General features: G+C 44.3%; 2 protein-coding genes across 24 annotated transcripts in view; both read left to right on the top strand.

Moving 5' to 3' along the window:
- The window catches only part of LOC138758546 (hepatic lectin-like), a 129,973-nt gene extending 126,036 nt beyond the window's left edge, over window positions 1-3,937 (top strand). For all 12 annotated transcript variants that reach the window (XM_069927623.1, XM_069927622.1, XM_069927624.1 and 9 more), the window contains one exon: window positions 2,415-3,937. In XM_069927623.1, the coding sequence (XP_069783724.1) occupies window positions 2,415-2,559 (145 nt within the window). In that variant the 3' untranslated portion in view covers window positions 2,560-3,937. The remainder of the gene's footprint in view (window positions 1-2,414) is intronic.
- Window positions 3,938-11,929: 7,992 nt separating this feature from the next.
- The window catches only part of pnpla6 (patatin-like phospholipase domain containing 6), a 197,409-nt gene continuing 195,531 nt past the window's right edge, over window positions 11,930-13,807 (top strand). For 11 of the 12 annotated variants that reach the window (XM_069927607.1, XM_069927608.1, XM_069927596.1 and 8 more), the window contains exon 1: window positions 11,941-11,993. The gene's annotated coding sequence lies outside the window, so the exon portion shown is untranslated. Of the gene's footprint in view, window positions 11,994-13,807 lie in introns of all 12 variants that reach the window. The other variant, XM_069927599.1, reaches the window with a different exon arrangement.

Below are 13,807 nucleotides of genomic sequence, written 5' to 3'. Positions count from 1 at the left end.
GGAGATTTACAAGGATGCTGGCTGGATTGGACAGCATGCCTTATGAGGACAGGTTGAATGAACCTGGTCTTTTCTCCTTGGAATGACAGAGGATGAAGGGTGACCTGATAGAGGTGTACACGATGATGAGAGGCATTGATGTTGTAGATGGCCAAAGGCTTTTAAGTACCTGTACATTAAAACCCCTGGTATCCAGCACCTATGGGGATTGGTAGATGCAAGATAAGTGTATTTTCTGGTTGCTTGAGACTTAATCTTACAATGCCTAACTAATTACATTAAGAACAAATGTTTTAAAAGACAAAAGACTGAAATACTAGACTGTATTTATACTGATCACTTGTATGAATATATAAACCTTAAAGCATTTTACTTTATTTTCAGTCACATTCTTTGAAAACATTTAATTGCCGTGGCATCTACAGGTTCCTCCCCTCCAAGGAGCCGCACGAAAGATGAACAATAACATTTTAGGTTAAATACTCAACCCCCACCACACCCCACAACCCCCCCCCCCCCGCCTCAAGTTTACAGATAAAGCCTCTGACCAGGCTGACTCTTACTAAGCAAGAATGAGGAGACACTTTTAAGAGAATCACCCCAACGGTGAGTGGCATCAACCAGCTCTTCATCCTGGATGGCGCCATTTTATTCAAATACAACTTTATTCAAATAGTTGCTACAAGCAAGGCTCTCCGCTGGCTGAATGTTTGCTCCCATCTTACCTCAGAGAACATTTACTTTTACAATTTTAAGCTTTCTTATTTTTATCCTATTATTTTATTCTTATTTATTTTAATTTTTTTTAATTTATTTTCCTTTTTTTGGCAGTTGCTTAAGGCTGCCAGTTTAATTCCAGATAACGGAGGTTTTACTGGATATGGGTGATTTAGGCTGCCAGTTGAATTCTGGATAATTGAGGTTTTACTGTATATAGGGGATGTGGATGCATGGAGTGGTGGTGCAAGGAATGCACTGGAGACAACGGTGGAGAAGGATCTTTTAAGAGACTGTTATATAAGTACTTGGAACTGAGAAAAATGGAGGGTGATGCAGTAGGGAGAGTCCAGGCAGTGGGTAGAGCAGTTATCATGTCCGCACACCCCTGTGAGTTGAAGGGCCTGTCATGTGCTGTAGATTTCTGTTCGATGTCAATTTCCCAAGGTTGGAAGGAGGTGGGAAGGCAAAGACTTCAACTCCCACCAATGGAGGAAAAACCTCATCGCATGGAACTTCGGCCATTAAACGTGACTGAATTTCTATAAAGGTGTCTGCAACATCGGTTGATAACACTGGACAACAATATTTTTCAAAAGGGTTGCTTCCTGAAAAAAAATTTGGGATTATGCTAGACAACGTAAAGCTGAACACAAAGATAACTTCAGATTTGTTGTATCACGTAGGAAGTTGGGGAAACATTAAATTAACTTTTATTGAATTTAGCACATTTAATCGCATAATGATGCTGACACATTGCTTTAGTTCAGCTGAACTAAAAATGTATTGCCGCTGATTTCCATTTATACTCGGCATCTAATGCCTCTCGTGTCAGTGTCCAACAATAGTCGGCCGACATTGATGGATTCTAGATGCCCTGATGCTGCTTTCTCATGGTTGCAATGTCCTGGTGAAACCTTTTACCGTGTTTGTCACTGACTGCAGCAAGATCAGCAGGGAAGACATCCAAGTGCGAATGCAGAAAATCAATTTTCAATTATATGTTGCACTTCATAGTTTTGAAGACTTGAAGACTTAAAATATAACAGGAAATCACAAAAATATGTTATGTCTGAAAAATGGTTCGTGATTAGGAACATTTTAAGGTGAATTTTGTGATCAGCAGCTCAGAATCCATAAAATGTGAATTTATGGGCTTGTGGAAAACAGTTTACAGTTAAAACAGAGTGCCTTACCTGTGCTTGGAGAATACTTCTGATTTTCTCGTCATTTATAAGGGAGCGGTAAAACATGGACTTACTGAAGTAATGTTTCTGTTTACCGTCAAATTTTAAAGATTTCACATTACTGGCATTCAAAGGTGTTCAAAAAGCAAAATCTTCATTGTCCTGGAGCGTTAAAAATTATGTCCATTTCTTCAGGGTATCTGTTGTCAAAAACCACTTTAAATTTTCCATTAGAAGTCTAAAGTCTCTTTGGATTAAACATTCTATAAAGGCATAAATTGTTCAAGTTTGTAGAAGTGAAATTTGAAATCAAATTAGAAATGTTCTCACCAGGTCGGGTGGAATTCAAGGGAAGAGAAAAATTATTCTCGTCAATGGATTCTCAGATAATGTTGTCTTCTGGTCCCTCTGTGACATTTCAGAAGTACCCTGTTGGCTGAAGTGTGCTTTGATTCATCCTGAGGTCACAAAGGGTGTATTCATTCTTACCTGTGTTATTTTATTATGTAGGTTCTGGTCTGCCGGCGAGCCCAGGAATACTGGAAGTTACGAATCATGTGTCGGTACAAATCGTGATGGGAATTGGGCTGTTTATTCATGTCACGAGAAAATGAATTTCATCTGTGAACGATCTGTGTTCTGTAATTTTAAATAACTCTTCACCCAGTTAAAGGTCTGGATCTTCTTTTGTTTGAAAACATATTTTCTGATCCAGTAATAAGCACTGTTTCAACTTAACTACAAGATAAACATGCTGACTTGAACTTAATTCTATCAAATTTAGCAAAATTAAGTGACTTTTGGAGCTTGTTTAATTGCAATTTAGTAAACTACTCATTGGAATCTAGTTCAGGAGCTAGAGAGCTTTTTGTTTTAACCTGAGAATACTGTATGTTTAGTGTTTCATTGTTGTGCTTTGTGTACAGTTGAAATTCCACCTCTGATGATGTAGGCCTGGACGGTATCAATGGATTTTCTTTTTTTTTCAGTCAGCACTTTTACTCAGCCACTGAACAGTGGAAATTTCTGCTCCGGTGGCAGTGTAAAAATGTCGGGACAGAATTTTTTTATGCAAATTCCATCCTGTAATTTTTCCTCACGTACCTCTACACATTTTTATGGAGCAGCTGCGGGGTAAATTGGCCGCAACCACTCCGTGAGAAACAGGCCTAATGAATACGACGTTCCTCCTCCGACCAACTCCGCTGCCCAGGAGTAAAAGTGCCCCTGTGTAAACGACCACATCGAGACACACTGGAGGTAAGTTAACTACATCAAGGACATCATTTTGAAATTATGGAATAATTCCCAAGTTTCTGTGTAAAAATGTTAAGAGACACTTCCTATCAAGTGTCCACTTTCTGAAGAGACAGAGTCTGCCTGATAGAGTTATGTGCTGCAGCTGTCAAATGTTCCTCCTTGGGGTATGATCCAGCAGAATTTGCTCGACTCCCAATATATTTTCTAAGTTTAACTTGAGACATACAGCACGATAACAGACCTTTTTGGCCCACAAGTCTGTGCCATCCAATTAACCTACATCCCCCAGTACGTTTCGAATGGTGGAAGGAAACCGGAGCCCCCCGTGGAAAAACCCACACAGACATGGGGAAAACGCACATAGACAGCACGGGATTCGAACCTGGTCCTAATCGCTGGTGCTGTTACAGCATGGCACTAACCTCTACACCAACCATGCCATCCCTCTACGCCAACCGTGCCACTAAACCTTTCAGTTGCATGGAATGATGGTTCCCACAGCAATCACACGACTCAAATCACATGTTCATTTCCAACAACAGGATTGTGCTCGGAGGTCAGAAAGACTGCCTTTCATCGGATCATTTCTTTTGTACTCTGCGGATTAGACACACACGGGCTGTAATTGAGGGCACGTTGAAGTGACAGTACAGCAGTTCTCCCTGTTTCAAAAGCATTTTAATCTTCTGTGTTTAGTGGCCATTGAGGAATGTAACTATTTGTGAATGTTTACACATGTGGATCAGACCACTTCAATAAAATTAATCAAAATACTGCTGTTTCTTGTAGATTGTTTGCTAAAGAATGTAACTGTGGCTAATAAAGATTCAGTGGTAGTAAAATAGCTACCTTTATCCTGGGTACAATCCAGTGGCAGACTAACTACCATCCGGGCCCCTAGGCTGAGCTTTAGTAAGACTCACCCTGACCTTGCCCCTTGCCCCACCCTGTGTTGAATATAATAAAGTGACATTAAGTTACTTTAAATAACTTGTATCGTTGTACTATGTATAATGCACTACATGTATAAGCAAGAAATGTAATTGTAGAAACAACCCTCTCCAGAAGGGCTTTCGTGTGATCATGTTCTGACTGGTGTTGAGTAAGCAAGTATGGTCTTCAATGGAAAACAGTCTGTGCTTGGAGAATAGCACACCCAACTTCTGATTTTCTCGTCATTTATAAGGGAGCGGTAAAACATTGACTTACTGAAGTAATGTTTCTGTTGACCGTCAAATTTTAAAGATTTCACATTACTGGCATTCATGTTCCAACAGGCTTCGCTCCCTGTCTTTAACCAGTATGCGTGCACTTTAACAGCAACTCATGACGCAAAAATGTCGTCGTGGTAAACACAATCTGCAGTGCAAAGCCCTAAAAGCTTTATTTCTAAATTTTTATATGTTTGGAGCCTAATTTAAAAAACAAAATAGAATCAGGATTTTTTTGTCATGAACAAGTCATGAAATTCAGTATTTTGTGGCAGCGTCATAGTGTAAACATTCATATTATAACCATCTTACAACATTACTATAAATAAATAAAAATAGTGCACAAAAATTCAGGCAGTGTCTTTGGTTCATTGATTATCATGGCAATGGGGAAGAAGCTGTCCTTGTGCAGTTGAGAGCTCATCTTTAGGCTCCTGTCCTTTTCCCCAATGGTAGCAGAGTGAAGATCCTGGGTAGTGGGGCCTTTGAGGATAGGGGCTGCTTTTTTAAGACACCGCCTCATGTTGATGTCCTTGATGGAGTGAAGTCTGGTGCCCATGATGTCGCAGGCTGAGTTAACAACCCTCTGGAGTTTATTCTTGACCTGAGAGTTGGTGCCTCCATACCAGAAAATGATGCCAGCAGCCAGAATGCTCTTCATGGTACACCTTTGTGATTGTATCAACGTGGAAGCTCCAGGACAGATCCTCGGAGATGTTGACGCCCAGGAATTAGAATTTCTTGACCCTCTCCACTACTGAACCCTCGATGAGGGACTGGGTTGTGTTCCCCTGACTTCCTCCTGAAGTCCACAATTATCTCCTTGGTTTTACTGACATTGAGCGTAAGGTTGTTGTCATTACACCATTCAACGAGCTAATCTCCCTCCTGTACACTTCCTCATTGCTGTTTGTGATTCTGCTGACAACTATAATGTTATCAGCCAACTTGTTAGGTGGGAAGCAGGAGTCCCTGTTTATAGTGTGACTGGGGTCGAGTATAGGTTTACAATTGTTGGAGTCCAACTGATGTCTGAGGTCAAAGTCTATATTGTTGCTTAACTGAAACACTGTGTGTAGTGTGTGAGCAGGGTTGAATATAGGTTTACTGTTGTCAGAGTCTAAGTGATGTTCCAGGTGAATACATGAATTAGTAATTGTGTACCGTTTAACGTTCTCCCGTTTGTTTCCCGTGTTAATAAAACTTGCATGTGATTGTGACACTTGTGTCCAGACTCGTCTCTCTGTGAACCCACCGAACCTAATAATCTTCTCAACACAACAATCCCACACAATACATCTTCCAGCTGTTCCCGATGGGGAAAAGATACAGGAGTATCGGAGCCAGCCCCACGAGGCTGAGGAACAGCTTCTTCCCACAGGCAGTGAGAATGCTGAACAACCAAAGGAACGGCTCACTCTGACCCTCCGAGACCCTCATACTTATGAAACAACATTTATTTATTTTTATATGTGAATATTTGTCCTGCGTGTGAATTGCTTGTCTGTCACGTTGGGGTGTGTTCTGTCTGGATGTGTGTCTGGACTGGTGAACACTGTTTCGTCGGGTTGTACATGTGCAATCAGATGACAATAAACTTGGCTTGATATTTCCTAAGTCCTCCATACTGATGCAGGAAGTAGTGTTACTGCCTCACAACTCCAGTCACCTGGGTTCAATGCTTGTACTGCTCGTCCAGAGTTTGCACGTTCTCCGTGACTGCGCAGATTTCCCGCAGTTTTCTCCCACATCCCAAGATAATTGGCTTCTGTAAATTACCCAGGTAGCAAGAATGTTAATGGAGGTGCAAGACTGAACAGGTTACAGGGAATCAGGGGAGAATGGAAGGGGTCGTTCTGAGAGCCAGTCAAACAGCTCAATGGAACCTATGGGAATTCTGACAATATTCTTTGAAGATGCAATGCAACAGCTGAAAATTTGAAAAAGAAACAATGCTGGTCGAACAGTATCAATGGAAACAGTTCAAGATCCTTCAGTCAGAACTGGGAAAGACAGTTGTCAACAGCAAAGAAGGTGAGGAAGGTAGAAGGATAGGATGAAGGAAGTTTCTCTGACTGGGTAAGACCAAGTAAGTGAATTTGGTGGTTCGACCGTTATGCTTTATCCATGCTAAATATTGCTGTCAACGGGCCTCTGGGAATGTTAAAGCACTCAGTATATATACTGGAGGAACTCAGCCGATCTTGCAGCATCCATAGGAGGTAAAGTTATATTACCGTTGTTTCAGGCCTGAGCCCTTATCAAAGTAGAAGCAAAAAGCAGGCGGGCATCTGGATAAAGACTGGAAGAGGGAGGGGGAAGAATGAGAGGGGAGACCATTGTTAATTGGATATGATAAGAAAAGAGGTGAGAATTGACTTTTAGCTCTGTGAAAGGAGATGGAGGGAAAGGGGAAGAGAGTGAGCGAACTAGAGGAAGATGAGGTGCTGTTCCTCCGATTTGCAGGTGGTCTCAGCCTGGCATGGAGTAAGGGAACGAGATGGGGGATTGAAAGGGTGGTCATTGAGGGATCCACACTATTGTGGCAGACAGAGATGAGATGGGTCGATGAAGCGATCTCTCAGTCTGTGCCCACCAGACTACCACTTGCTTTTTGATTATACCTTGAAGAAAGCCACAGTCCTGAAACAAATGGTGATATGTGTTCACCTCCTATGGACACTGCAAGACCGGCTGAGCATTTGCTGTGTGTTTTTACTACAATCACAGTGTTTGCAGACCTTCGTCTTTCACTCCTCTGTTAATGTGCCCAGAAAGTTGGGCTATACTGATGGTAAGTGAAAATCATTGCAGAATTACAAATAGAAGAATGGCAGACATGGCCAGCAAATAGAGAGAAGCAAGTTACCTGCCCATGGAGCCAAGTTATCAGAGAAGTGGGCCGACTCATGCCACTACTAATCCACTTGTTTACCTTTTCCTTGGATGCCTTCTGCTGCTCCAAATGATTGGCAGTTGGAACCAACTGAAACTCCTGGTTGTCAGTAGTAAAACAGGAAAGTCTGCAGACACTGTGTTTGAAGTAAAAACACAACGCTGGAGAAAATCAGCAGATCAAACAGATAAAGATACAGAACCAATGTTTTGGAATTTAGCCCATCATCAAAGTATCTTTGCTATATAAAGTACACTGTTTGACCTGCTAGTTTCTCTAGCGTTGTGTTTCTACTGAAACTCCCCGTTGTCAGTTATCTTAATCTCTCCCACAGAGGAGCGTGTTCGTCCTGGACAGCCTTGAACTGAACAGCATGAACATCACATTTTCCAAATTCAGATAGCCCTCACTATTGCCATCTCTACTGCATCCTGCACTTAACCTTTAGTCGTCCTGGTCCGGTAAGAGGAGAAATTAGGCCATTCGGCCCCTCAAATCTCCTCTGCTTTTCACTCATGACTGATGTGTTTTTCTTCTCAACCCCATTGTCCAGACTTCTCCCTGTAAACTTTGACACGCTTATTAAAAATCAAGAACATCAGGGGTCTGCAGACGCTGTGAGGAACACCCTGTGTTCTGTTTGGGCAACCACCAACTGGATGGTATTAACATTGACTTCTCTGGTTTCTGTTAAAACCTCCCTGCCCCTCTTTTCGTCTCCCTATCTCCTTTCCTCTAGTTCTATCACTCTCCTTCTCTTCCCCTTTCCCTCTGTCTCTTTTCACAGAGCCAAAATCATTCTCACTCTTCCTCTTATCATATCCAATTTACATCTTTGGTTTATTGGTCTGGACTCCTCCCCCCTCCCATTCTTCTCCCTTTCTCTCTCCATCTTTATTCAGATACCTGCCAGCTTTTAACTATACCTTGAAGAAGGGCTCAGGCCTCTTTACCACTGATGGATGCTGCAAGACCGGCCGAGTTCCTCCAGCATTTACTGTGTGTTTTAACAAGAACCTAGCAACCTCTGCTTTAAATCTACCCAATGACTTGGTCTCCCTGGCCATGCGTGGAGGTGAATTCCACAGATTGACCATTCTCTGGCTGAAGAAACGTCTCCTCATCTCTGTTCCAAAGGGACATCTTTTTATTCTGATGCTGCGCCCTGTGGTCCTGGACTCCCCCACCACTGGAAACATCTTCATCACTCTATCTTGCCCTTTCAAGTAGCCTCTACCACTCTCTCCATCTCTCACACCCTCTGGGCATGTACACCTTTTGCCCAACTCATTTCCCCTTTATATGTAATTTCACCTTTTTAAAAATCTTAATCTTGATAAAGGGTCCGAGCCCAAAAATGTTACTATTTTTAGCCATGGATGTTGCCTGACCCGCTGAGTTCCTCCAGTAGATCATTAGTTCAAATGTTAGGTTCACTTGCTGAGGACATCCTTCACATCTCTCTGTGCCCTCACTAAGCCATTGAAAAAGTTCAAAGTTCAGATTTATGGTCTGAGTACATCACATACGACCCTGAGATTCTTTTCTCCTATGGGGAAGGCAAAACTGTACAAGACGTATACATGTAAACAAATAAAGAAATGCAAAGTGATGGCAATACAGAGATAATTTTTAAAAATTCAATTAAGTTCACAAGTAAGACTTGTTAAATGACTCCCTGATTGAGTTTGTGGTTGAGGAGTCTGACAGTGGAGGGGGCGCAGCTGTTCCTGAACCTGGCGGTTCGAGACTTGTGGCACTGAGACCTCTTTCCTGATGGCAGCAGCGAGAACAGAGCGTGTAAACACAAAGCTGGAGAAACTCAGCAGGTGTTCTTTATGTAGAAAAGGTAAAAATACATAACCGACTTCATTCCCATCACCTCACTCCAGACCCCACCTTTCACCTCCAAACTAGAGGCCAATTAACCTACCAACCCATCCATCTCTGGGATGTGGGAGGGGGTGGGGACTGAAGCATGCACAGGGAAACCCAGGTGGCCATAGGGTGAACTGGCAAACTCCACACAGTCAGCAGCAGGGGTCAGCATCTACCCCTGGTCTCTGGTACTCAGTAGAACGGTGCCACCCAAGCAGGAGAAACTCAGCAGGTCACCTGGTATCCGAGGAAAGAAAAAGGCAGCCAACATTTAGGGCCCGGGCCCTTGGTCAGGAGTCATGAGGAAACATTGGTTACCCTTTATTTTGTATGGATGCTGCGTGACCCGCTGAGTTTTTCCAGTACTTTGTGTATCATGTGAAACATGAAATTATACAGATGCTGTGATTGTACTAAAAACACAGAAATGCTGGAGGGACTCAGCTGGGCTCACAGCATCCATAGAGGTTAAAGATATATCACCGTTGACTTGGCCCTGAGCCTCTCCTCAAAGTACAAGTAAAAAGCACGCAGGAGGCCTACATTAAAAGGTGGAGTGAAAGGGAAAAATGGGAGGGAGAGACGCACAGATCAACACACAAAAGATGTTAATTGGATATGCAAAAGGACAGATTGGGGGAGATTGTTTTTGTCTCTGTGAAAGGAGACAGATGTAAAGGGGAAGAAAGAAAGAGACAAAATTCATGGAAACAAGACATGGGGAAAGATGTGGGATATGGGGCTGGGGCTAACGGAAACGAGAGAAGTTGGTGATGATACCATCCTGTTGGAGAGGGCCCAGTTGAGGCGCTGTTCCTCCATTTTGCAGTGATCTCAGTCTGGCAGTGCATGAGGCGAGGGAATGGGGTGGGGGAATTGAAATGGGCAGCCACTGGGAGATCCACACTATTGCGGCGGACAGAGCCAAGGTGCTCAACAAAGTGATTCCCCCAGTCTGCATCCAGCATAGAGGAGACTACAGTGGGAGCACCAAATGAGTAAATGGCTCCCGCAGGTTCACAAATGAAGTGCTGTTTCACTTGGGAAGACTGTTTGGAGCCCCGGTTGGTGCTGAGGGAGGAGATGTGGAGCAAGTGTGGTTCCTCCAGTATTTCTGTTTTCACATTGGGTACTACACTCCACCCCAGCATCTGCAGACTTTCCTGTTTAACTCCCAGGATCTGACCTGGGGTCTCTATGCCGATGCGATCACGAAAAAGGCTCCCCAGCGGCTATACTTTGCGAGGAGTTTGAGTAGATTCTGGATGTTACCGAAGCCTCTCAAAACTTCTACAGGTGGAGAGCATTCTGGCTGGTTTCATCACTATCTATTACGGTGAAGAACATTTACTACACCTCGATGCAGGCAGAAAGCAATAAACATTGTGAAAGACTCCACACATCCCGCATGTGAACTGTTCTCCCTTCTGCCATCTGGTACCGTAGCACTTGGGGCCTTACATCCAGAGTGGGGAAAAGCTTTTTCCCCCAAGCCATCAGGCACCTGAACTCCTAGTACAGATGGGGATAATGTACCATGGACATTCAGTGTATGATTCTTAATATTTTAATGTGTTAACTGGTTTCCTAATATGCTCCATGGCCCTGGAGAAATGCTATCTCATCTTTGCCAACTGAGCATGGTATGAACGGTAAATAAAGTTGACTTGACAGAGGTGCCAATGCTCAGGACAAGAAAAAAGTCTAGAGGGTTGTTAACTCGGTCTGCGACATCACAGGCACCATCGAGGACATCGACATGAGGCGGTATCTTAAAAAAGCAGCCCCTATCCTCAAGCACCCTCTTCACTCTGCTGCCATTGGGAAAAAGGTACAGGAGCCTAGAGACGAGCATCCAGCGGAACAAGGACAGTTGCTTCCCCACCGCCATCAGGTTCCTGATTAAACCACAGACTCTTTGCCTTCCTTTTTCTTTTTCTTGCACTATTTTTATTTAAATATTTGGACTGAGATGGTACTGCAAAACAACAAATTTTGTGACAGGTTCATGAACTAAATTCTGATTCCAGAAGGTTAGATAGGCTAGCTCTTTATCTTCCTTTGAGTGTCAGAGGCTGACAGGTTACCTTATAGGACTTTTTCTTTCCACTCCCACACCACTTTAAGTTATCCCTCTGCCATAAGTGCTCCGTGATTCGTAAGGGTAGAGTTTGAAAACCACTTGTATGAATGTTTGCAGTCATACTACTTCAAAACAATGAATTTTGTGACATGTTCACGATAATAAATTCTGAATCTGATTGACTGTCTCTGCCTGGTACTTCCAGAATTCCGTTTTAATCTGCTTTACCCAGAGGGCGGTGAATCTGTGTAACTCGTTGCCCAGTGAAGCCCAGTAAATATATTGAGGACAAGGTTGGGTAGATTTCTACATTGTAGGGGAATTAAGGGATATGGGGAAAGGGCAGGTGGGTGGAGGTGAACCCATCATCAGATCAGCCGGATCTCAGAGAATGGTGGAACAGGCTCGACGGGCCGAATGGCCGAGTGCATGGAGGAACAGGCTCGAAGGGCCGACTCCTTCTCTGATTTAATCGCTCCCTCTGCCAACAGGTCATGCCGTTTGAGTTTGCAGCAGCAATTTGGATCCTACCCCCTCCATCCGAGAGGCCCGGGGTCGGCATCGCAGCCCGCAATAACCCCGCCCCCTCCCCGCGACCATTGGTCCGCGAGTCCACCAGGCGTTACGTTAACTTTTCATCGGGGACCTGCTCATCATGAGCCTTTCCGACCTTCCATTGGCCGCGCTCGGTGAGGGGGCGGGGGTTTCCGGTGCGTCGGCCAGGTGATGTGACAGGAGGCTGCACTGCGGTCGGCGAGGAGGTAGGTGTCAGGGATGCGGGGATGGTGGGGGAAAGAGGAGAGGAGACCTGTTGCCTCTGGGTACGGTCGGTGTTGGGGTGCTCTCCTCACCTGATTCTCCAAACTGGCCCCTGGCCCCGCTTTCTCTTTTTGACCCATCCGCTGACCCGGTGCGGACACTCTCTCTCCAATCGGTCCGCATCAGTGTGGACCCCTCCCGGGTCTCCCTCCAGCTCCCCGCCCTCCCTTCTATCAGAGTTCGCTTCCCCACCCCACCTCTGCCCTGCTCTCCTCTCACCAGTATTTCAATTACCTCTTGTCTGTTGGCCTATACTGCTTCCCCTTCCTCTCTCCCCTATCACTCCCCGGCTTCTACCCTTTCACCTGTGCCCCTCTATTACTTGTTGGTCTATGCTCCCTCCCCTTCCACCTTGAGCACAACCCTGTTTCCCTCTTATCTGTATCCCCCCCATTACCTCTTGCCTGTTGGCTTATGCTCCTTCCCCCTTCCTCTTTCCCCAACTTTTCATTCAGGGGTGTGCCTTATTTCTGGCACTCTGGGTGAAGGGCTCAGGCCCAAAATTTTGTCTGCCTTCGACTGCCTATGAATGCTATATTGATCTGCATTGTGCTCTGGATGCTGCAGTGTGACCTAATGGATCTCTCCAGCATTTCTGTGCACTGCACCAGACCCCAACATTTGCAGATTTACTTGCTTACCTTCCTGTCATTCTTGATCCTTTGACCTGCATCTCTATCTCATTTGTCCCCACTGACCTGTTGCCCTCTGTCCTTTGAACTCATGTGAATATCATCTAACATGTCTGTACTCTAATCACAGCCTTTTGATGCTTTCTTTTGTTTGATCTCAGATCCCAGTTACATCCCTTTTATTTCCCTCCTCCACACAGACTCTGAATGCTTTGCCATCTCAATACAAGATTATTGTCATGTAATATTACACAAAATTTGTTTAGTCTGCTGTAAGGCAGTCAGATTTGCCTTCAGTAGAAATTGTTGGGTGCCTCGCAGTCAGAAAGAAGCAAAAGAGAGTCCCCACAGTCACTGAGTGTCTGTGGATTTGCCTCCAGTGCTCCCACAGCCACACAGGACTCAGTCCAAACCACTGGCATCCCGACCTCCAGATCTGAACCTCTGACACAATCAAGCTGTCTCTAAAGCCTGAACTGGGCCGTCAGTAGATGGACTGGGGCGGTAGAATCCTGCAGAGGAATGCTGTGTCTCCTCATTCTCTGTGGATCTGCACCAGCAACAGTGCTGATGTTGGAGCAACTCCCGCAGCACTGCCGTGTCTTCATCTCCTGGCTTTTGCAGGTGCTCTTGGTGCAGTTGTTGATCGTGCCCACGTTGGTGGGTTCTGCTTCAATGCAGGGCTCTGCATTTAAATGGGAGTTTGAGGCTGTGTCTCGGGTTGGTGTCCTGGAGGAGTTCACTATAAAATAGCAAGTGGGTCAATTACATCCCCTTTAGTTCTGGGATTTGAACTATTTGTGTGTAAACATTACACACTGTATTAGAAGCTCTCAACTTGCAAAGCTGCTTATATTAGTGAGAGTCTAATGAAAGGTTTTCAGCAAAAGCTAACGTGATGCACTTGTACAAGTGGTGATTCTTTTTAAAAGAGTTAAGGATGAGGTCAATCCCCAGACAGTTTGGACAAGGGAACTAAATTTTGGCTGAGTTTGTTAAAATGTTTTTGAGAATGGGAAGATAATGAAGTAGCTGATCTGCACAAATAAAGAGTTCCTTTTTTCATTTCTCAGCTGAGCTGCTTATGAACTGTGCAATATTTGTGTTGCTATGCAGTACATTGG

Source organism: Narcine bancroftii, chromosome 3, assembly GCF_036971445.1.
Source record: "Narcine bancroftii isolate sNarBan1 chromosome 3, sNarBan1.hap1, whole genome shotgun sequence".
Lineage (NCBI taxonomy): Eukaryota > Metazoa > Chordata > Chondrichthyes > Torpediniformes > Narcinidae > Narcine > Narcine bancroftii.
This window is presented reverse-complemented; position numbering and strand designations above follow the sequence as displayed.